At 42.1% G+C, this 8,713-nt stretch overlaps 1 protein-coding gene across 1 annotated transcript in view; it reads right to left on the bottom strand.

The window, feature by feature from the left end:
- Positions 1 to 210: 210 nt before the first annotated feature.
- The window catches only part of SORCS1 (sortilin-related VPS10 domain containing receptor 1), a gene marked incomplete at its 5' end in the record, with an annotated part of 199,449 nt that continues 190,946 nt past the window's right edge, over positions 211 to 8,713 (bottom strand). Inside the window, 5 exons of the mRNA XM_009078866.1 lie at positions 211 to 555; positions 1,903 to 2,021; positions 3,443 to 3,603; positions 3,768 to 3,873; positions 8,633 to 8,708. Coding sequence (XP_009077114.1) covers positions 499 to 555; positions 1,903 to 2,021; positions 3,443 to 3,603; positions 3,768 to 3,873; positions 8,633 to 8,708 — 519 coding nt within the window. The remainder of the gene's footprint in view (positions 556 to 1,902; positions 2,022 to 3,442; positions 3,604 to 3,767; positions 3,874 to 8,632; positions 8,709 to 8,713) is intronic.

Raw genomic sequence — 8,713 nt, 5'->3', positions numbered from 1 at the left:
TCAGTGCCTTTAAACTCCAGTGTGATTTTTTTATGTGTCCTATGAAAGTCTGCTGGGGCAGCTAGCCCTCCCGCAGCCCAAAAGTGCTAAAAGAGCAGTTAAATCTAAAGCCAAGAACCCTAAACATCCCCTCCCACCTCCCCCAGCCCTTCTCCCCCCACATCCAGCCCACCCTCTCCCTAAAGAAGAGACCCCCCCATGCATATTCTTGGCCTATATCATTATGAATGTTCTACAAATTAGAGACAGATCAGAAAAAAGAGTGAAAAGGTGAGGAGAAGGGCCGCGGGAGTGAATAGTGGTACCAGTTCCTCTCCCCCCACCCCCCACTAAAATTGAACACCTGTACAATGCAGTTCCACTATGGTCTCAGTATAATGTCCACATGCACAGGCTTAAAGCTAAAAACCCTTTGTCTTCTGAAGAATTAAAAAGTCCAAATGCAGTGAGCTCTCCTCCTTTTTTAGATACAGATATTGGTGTCCTCAATTCAACCATTTACATAGGTAGGGATTTCTTTTGTGCTTTGGGGCTCAGCAGCTGTGGAAATACTTCCTGCAGCAAAGAAAGAACAAAATAAAAGAGTCAGTAAACAGTAAGTGTGTTTAGCCAAGGAAGATGTTTGAAGGTATCACCTTGCTGGTCTTTGGGATTCAACAGTTCCAGACTGACACATTCTTCCCAGAAATGTTTTCTTATCATTCAAAACACTGAAGGTGATGTCCTGTTCTTCTGCTAATGAAGATGATTCACCAATGTTGAATGCAAGAGAGGCCAGAGCAGAGGGGTGGAGGGAAAGATGGGTTGAGGTCCTCAGAGGAAACTTGTAACTCATTTGCAATGACAAGGTGTTGGACATTTCTCAAATAACCTTAAATTTTGCATTTGCAAAAGAAGAGCCTAAACCACACACATCCAGAAAATAGGAATGTGGTTTTTTGCTGCAGAGTTTGGAGAGCAAATTAAATGATGCAGAGACATTAATTCACATTCCTCAAAGGAAGGATCCCTGAATGTTAGTCAAAGGGGTTGAAAAAAAATGGGTTTTGGACAAGTATACTAAAGAGAAACACCCAATTACAGTCTTGCTTTGTTCTCCCAAAAGAAAGAAAACTCATTAAAAAAGAAATTGCTGATTTCCAGAAACAGATGAGGTGGTTGTATAGGAGACTGAAGAGCTTTTGCACTTTTTATTCTGTTCACACCTAGGTCCAGACCTTTTCATTTTGTCAATTGAGCTCTGATTCAGTTTTCTCATTCATCTTACTGACAGGATGAAAAAACACTCTTAGGATGTTTGTTGGACTGATTCCTTTTGATACATAATTGAGTCCATGTATCCCATACATTTAACTTTTTTGCTTGTTAGTGAAGTTACAGGTGCAAGCCAAGGAGTTGTAAAAGGTCAGCTGAGAAACGCATAAAATTCTGGCTATTGTAGAAAAACAGAAATGCTACAGTTGCACCAAATGAAAACCTATCCCAAAAATTGGCTTTTGACTTCTCTCATTAACCTAGAGGCTTCAAGGGTTTAGTTTTCCACATCAGCAAGAGCAGTTTTGAAGGCACCTTGAACACATCTAGCAGGTGACTGATGCTTGCCACTTCAGTCCAAGTGACCTGTGAAAACATGTATTTCCCTGCTCCTGGAACAGCATGAACCACTGTCATTACATTCTTCTAGAAAGGGCAAGTTCAAAGCCCAAAGCCCATGTAACTCCAGAAAAAGAGTTCCTGACCTGAAATTGGGTGTTTCTCCCTTAGCATCTCAAATCAGTTTTGCCTTGGAGGCTTCTGGGGGGAAAAGAAAAAAAAAAAACCAAGAAAAGAGAAAAAAAGAAAACCAACAACAACAACAACAAAACAAACTTAAAAAAAGAATTGTTAAAGTTTAGGACCCACCGCTTCGGGTCTTGGCTTGAAACCTCTTGGTGATCCATAAGCTTTTTGGAAGTCCTCTGTCCAGACTACCTTGGTTGCATTTCCTTTCCTTGGGTTCTGGACTGTGGCCTGGGGTTGCTCTGTATGGGGAACATCACATGGGAAGGTTGGTCCCCTTACTCCATCCTGTGGAGTAGCAGGGGTGTCCAGGTCTGCTGAATAATAGCTGCTTAAAAGCTTTTAACAGCTACAAGATCTCCTTAGTGAACAAGTGAGGAGAGTTCAGCATTGACTGCAATGGGGCTTCTAGCTTAGATATCAGTTTCATCAAGAGTCTTTCTTCCTTTTCCTCCCAGGTTGTTTCACAGGCCACAGTCTTAGCACATCATATTCCCTTTCCCTTGCTTCCTCTCTACAGTAACTATGATTTCAAGCCTACTATAACAAACACTCCCATACATTTTAGGGACAACCTCATGTGAGATCTAAGATTTGTTTAAGCTGATGAAACTGTGCAAATAAGGGATCTCAGTTATGACTGTGCTTCATTCCCATCTAAGTCACAGAATCACAGAATGGTTGGGGTTGGAAGGGACATCTGGAGAACATCTAGTCCAACCCCCCTCTAAAACAGCAGGTTGCACAGGATTGTGTCCAGAAGAGGTTTGACTATCTCCAGAGAAGACGACTCCACAACCTCTCTGGGCAGCCTTTTCCTTTAATTCCTCTAAAATGGCTCCATGTCCTTATTTGTTGGGGTCCTCTGGTCTGGGCCTGTGGAACTGTCACCTCACGAGTGAAGCTGAGCAATGCCCAAGCACTGCTGGCTCTAGAAGAACATGTCTCCAGACTGAAACCTCCCTGCTCTGTCCCAGCACTTCAAATGTAGTGAGGGTAACAGAAGACATATAAGCCTGAGTAAATGTGTGACTGATCCCAGAATTCCCTTTCCAAGTCCATTTGCATTAGGTCCTATGAAAGCCTGCTTTTGGAAATATTCAACCACAGAGGCCTTTGGGAGAAATCACCCTGAGGGCAAACCCAGCAGTACAATGCTGAGCTTCCAGGTTTTGCTCAATTTACCTGGGAATCAGCCAGACTAGCACTGGTGCTGGCAGCAAGGTCTGGCACAGCACAAAGACCCTAGCAATCAAAACATCAATGGATATTTAGCTTTTATACATGACTTACCAAATCACCTGCTCACCTCCATGTTCCAGGTGAGGGTGGAGGAAGTTCTTCAGCACGTGGGGCTTAGCCCCACAACTATATCAGCCCCAGCAAAGTAAATTACATTGCCAGCAGGATTTTTTGAGAAGGGAAGAGGATCTACATAGAGCAACTAGGAGAGAGAAAAAGCCTAAAGTTGTTCCCCTCCTTTTCATCACATGGCAGTGAGGGAGAGGGAAGAGTTAGAAAGGTTTCCTGTAGCAAAACTAATGCTGCAGCAGAAGAAGATGGGAGGAGGATTGTGCAGGAATATGGGAGCGGGGAGGCTGAGAAAAAGGTTAGCCAATTATAAGTCATTCTGACCAGCTGCAGGATGCTGCAAGTTATTTACCTATGGGGTGGACTTCCAACTTCTCATCTACTAGTTGCTCAGGGCTCATCAGCTCACTTTGAGGGACATTAGGTATGCTTTCCCTCTGACTGACTGGACTGACCATCTCTTGATCTTTTTCATTCTGCATCTGTGCATATATATTAAGGCCAGGAATCTTCCTAAAACATTAACAGAAACCGTCATTGTGTGGTACTCTGGCAGATGATGTAGTATCAGCTTTTACAAACCAAACTCCAAAAAAGAAAACCCAGCAAAACAAACCCCAAACACCTCAGTGAAAGGTGATGATGGGGAGAAGAAAATGGCTCAGGGAGCGTCATACCTTTTGAACTTGTAGATTACAAACACGGCTAGTCCCACAAAAACGACAGAGAGGAGCATCAGCATAGCTGAACCACTGTGACTGGGAGTGAGATCCACTAGGGGAGCTGCAAGAGAGGAGGAGAAGGTTAGAGCCATCCCCAGCCTGGAGTGAAGAGCTGCTCCCTCCAGAAATTGCATTTGTAGTAGGCCACATCTGTCCGCACGTCTTCAGGGCTTCTCCCCCTTTCTAATCCACCTGGGAAGAAACCTGGGTTCAGATCACTTGTGGTGCTCAACATACCCCTTGATGTGAAGTCTCACAGCTTTATCCATAGAGGTCCCTCATCTCTGTCGTGTTAGAAGAGTGCCTGAAACATACTCTCTCATACTGCAATTGCCTAAGGTCATTGCAAATGAGTCATTTGGGTACCCAAACTGGCATTTTCTGGATGATTCTGGAGCTACACATGAGCTAACTCGTCACTGACTTTCTATTTTGTGTAGAGCTAGTCTGGGTAGCTCTCAACACATAGTGAATAATGAGCAAGTGGCTCCTCACTTTTACTAAAGCAACAATTCTCAGCAAATGTATTATTCTCTGCTCAGTCCTGTTACTTCTCGACCAGAAGTGCAGTGCCCTTCTGCCTCAATGTCCATGGCAAGCTCTTGTCTGACATTTTAATTTTCTTCCTTTATCCCTTTCCTACTCTTCTGAGCATGTTTTACTCTCTTTCTCCTGGTGCCCTGCTCTCTGGCCCACAAGTCTTCCATGCAAGACAGTGCACAGATTCACAGAAAAAATCCCACACCAAACCCAATCCTAATCAGGTAAAGAGTTTCCCTGTACTACTCCTCAGAGCTCTGCTCACCATCTTGTCGTAGCCTCTTGTAAAATAAGGCCACACAACTATCCAGAGGCATGGATTTCCCAGAAATACGAGATGAATTGTATTAAATAGAGTTTCCATCACATGAACACACACACAAACAGAAAGGCATTGAGCATCCAAAAGGTTTCACACTTAGGTGCAGTAGTGTCAGTTGTTCATGCAGACATTAATACAACATCCTGTAGACATGCATCTGTAGCTGTGCCATTACACAGAGCTCAGATGCAGCAGATACATCCTCACTGGCTGTGTCTGGCATTACACACAGAACATGGCATAGGTAGTGCCATCCTCTGTAAGGCAATGAAAGTTAACTTGAACTACTGTCAAACACATCCTCTCTCTCTTGCACCCCTTGACATGCCCTCCTAACCAGAGCTAGAAGACACAAGGAAACACAGACACACAAGCAAATACTTACATCACATGCACACATATTTTCAGCTTCACACCCAGACCAATAAAGCCAAAATTTACAAAGAGAAATAAAAAACTTCTCCATCCCACACCAAGCAAGCTATCCTCAGAAAGGAGAGGCACCAGGATGAAATAATGAATTCCTCATACATCTCCACTCTGTCCCCTCTCTGCCTGTATTTTGTGGGTCTCTGAAGTTCTATGGAATGACAGAGTGGTTCTACAACTGATTCAGACTCAGCATCACTCAATGTTCTTGTTATAATGCTGCACTGAGAGCCTGGTAACAAACAGCTATTAAACTTCTTTGTGAGGAATATTGGCATATTTTACTCTGCCTTAGAGTGGAGGTTGCGGTCTGTTGGGTTGGGGACATTGGCTTGGTTTTTGTTTCATGAGAAGATGGAAGTAATATGATTAATGAATTGCAATCTGTTGTCTATAATTGACTTAAATTAATCCTTCCTCCATTGTGGCCTGAACAAAGAAGACAGGAGTGTGAAACTTGCTGAGGCCAACGCCTGTCGTTCTTCTGTGCTCCATGGAATGCACATGATGACACACAACACACACACACACATACAGAGGCTCATTTCTACAGGTTCTGCTTGAATATCCACACCAAGCTACTTTAGACACCTGCACTCTTGTTCCTTGCAGCTCCTTTACTGAAGAAATGGCTGTTGTGCATGACCAGGCACACACAGGGAGGAACATACATGCGCACTGAGGCATGGCAACATAAACACAGGTGTACATATATATATGTATGCACTTACAAAAGCACATGCTGAGCTTTGTGGTTCAACCAACTACAGCCCATAGCATAGTGAAAAGGCTGGGAAAGAAGGGATACCACAGACCACTGCAGCAACTCTGGGCCATGTCCATCCCCCTGGACTGTTTTCTAGGGATTGCTTCTGGTGCTGACTTGTGTTCCAGGTTTCCCTGCTTTATTTTATATAATTTTTTATAAAAGCTTGGATTTCCAAAGGACAATTCTTTTCATTCCCTGGCAATGAAAAAATAGCTTTCAGCAGAGGAGTAAAGCTCTCTTTTGGCTTTTGGTCAAATTTTAAACTATTCCAAAGTTTTGATGCCACAAAATTGGGCCTTTTACTTAGAGAACAGAGTCATGACCTCTGCAGCTTGTTAAGGAGTCATATTCCCTCAAAGACCTCACAGTGGCTGCTCTCTGAGTTTTTTAATGTCTAGTTTGGCCTTCCAAGCTCATTTTGCATTCTTACTGAATCCTATTTCTGCAAGAGACAAAATCCTGTAGGACATTGTGAGGCCAGTAACACAATCACTCTCCAGTGGCTTTGAAGAAAAGTACAACAAAGCTTACCTTGCAAGACAAATGAGTATTTGCATTTATTATGGACAGAAAGTACTCATTCCTGACGTGTGTGTAAATACAAATAAAAATATGCATTTTTGGTGACCACAAAGATTGTATCTAAACCAAGCACACTCTGCTTCAGCCTGAACCAGCAAGAAACATAGCAGCACATACCCAGAGGCCGTACTGTTATTTGGCATGTCAGTATGCAATACTGATAGACCCTGAATTTTGGGTCATTCAGGGTGGCAGACAAGGTTTACTAGCCCAGAAAAGTGCTCCAGTACCACCACTAACTACCTGGCTTCACGACTGCAGCTACCCAGCTTTTAGCCAGCTCTGAGCATGAATGGAGCAGCTGGGAACTTTGTACACTCTCTCATGCAGAGATGTCCAGAATTGCTTTACAAAAAGCCGCAGGAGGCTCCAACACACAGCAGAAAACTTGGATCCAGATTAATCTTGTATAAAAGCTGGGCTGGATATGTGATTGTAAGTGTCATCTGTTTCCTCTACATGAAATCAGGAATGTCACTTCAGTAGCAAGTGACAAAGACAAGTCTTTCCAGGAATATCTAATGTGATTCTTTCTAGCTATAATTTTTTGGAAAAGGCCTACAGGATATTCAGGGCCAGAGCAGTCATGTCTAAATGTTCATTTGGGATTTGACCTTGACCTTAATAAATATTGATGAAAATAGAACAGCCATGTGCACTGACAGAGTAAATGCCCAGAAACAGATTTTTAAAATTATGAGCAATTGCAGGTAACTCCATGTTTGAAGCTTTCAGATACATTTCTTTTAAGAGATGGGCACTAAGCATCTTCTGAAAGTAGGTGTAGTACCTCTGGTCATTGTTAAAAATTCAGGCCAAGGATTACTTCTCTGCTAACAATTATTATGTAAAATATATATGAATTTAACCTATAAGTAGAAACTCACACAATCCTTCTGTGTCATGTCATTTACATTTTATTTTACAGGAGAAAAAAAATCAAGCAAACTGACTGTCGTGAGACAGGTTAGTTTTACCCTACTGATGATGTGTTGTTGCAATAGTGATGCAGTTGTTGCAATACTGATGATGTGTTGTTGCAAGCTATTTCGGATCAGTGTTTTGTTTTTTTTTTCTTTAGAGACTACTCAGCTGTGCTGCATCTCTGCGTTTTTATGCTTTTGGTTCTAACATGCCTAAAACTAAGCATCTGGTCATCTGTTCCACAGCTAATGAAAAGAAGAAACATACTGCAGTATTCCCAGGACAGATATTAGAAAGTTGTGCTTAGTAAAAGTGAAATATTGCAAACACCAAAGTTTCTTTTTGGGAGGATTTAAATGCAGTCACATTACACCCTTTCCTAACAGTCTCTTTTTCCTTACTTTACAGACAAGGCAGTACAGGGACTGACACCAGGTTGGGCAGACCTGTTCATAGCACAGAAAGTTTTCTGGAGAGCAGTTTGTTGATACAAATGAACTGAGGCTTCTAGTTTGCAATCTAGCAAAAAAAGCTGATACCAACTGATCAGAATTATCAGTAGCTCCAGGGAAAAATGAATTCCTAAGAATTCTGAGCACAGATTGGTTCGTCCCATCCCTGGTAACAGTTAATTAGGACCTGAGCTGTGAAATGAGGTTTAGCATGCAGAATAGACAGAAACATATGTGACCAAATATCAGGACTTGGGAGATGACTTATTTTGCAATGGGATTAGTTAAAGTCCAAACAGCCTAATCTTATGTTTGTGCATAAGTATATTGATTCTAGTCTTTTCGACTGCTGAACAACTTCTGAACTGTGTTTAGTTGTTTTGAATGTTTGTTGACTCTAGAATATCTGAACATATCCAAGGCTAGTTGGTAATCTTTGCACTGTGTGTTCCAAGCTGAAAACACCATGCTGCTGCTTAGCTGTTGAATATTTCAGAGGTAGCCAAGAAATTCACATTTCTACAACTACTTATACTGCATTTCCAACAAAACCAGTAAATTCTTACACATAAGAAAACAAAAGGATTAGCTGTAAATATGAAAGCCACTATATCTTTTTGGCATGATATAGAAAGGGGAGGTAGAGCAGGCATTTTAATGTCTGCCCATACACTGCATTGTTACTGGGACATAAAAATAAGAAATGTTTAAAATACAGGTGATAGCACATTACTACCATCAATATATTGCTTGCTGTGCTACAGAGCAACAGAGAGAGTATACACAGAAAGAGGATACTAACCTGCTGATAAATGGGCAGCATGGACAAGGATTCGAACTCCTGGCTTCAACTCAAAATGGACCAGGTTTTGGTTCAGCTTCT

The sequence above is a fragment of the Acanthisitta chloris genome, unplaced genomic scaffold, assembly GCF_000695815.1.
Source record: "Acanthisitta chloris isolate BGI_N310 unplaced genomic scaffold, ASM69581v1 scaffold11127, whole genome shotgun sequence".
Lineage (NCBI taxonomy): Eukaryota > Metazoa > Chordata > Aves > Passeriformes > Acanthisittidae > Acanthisitta > Acanthisitta chloris.
This window is presented reverse-complemented; position numbering and strand designations above follow the sequence as displayed.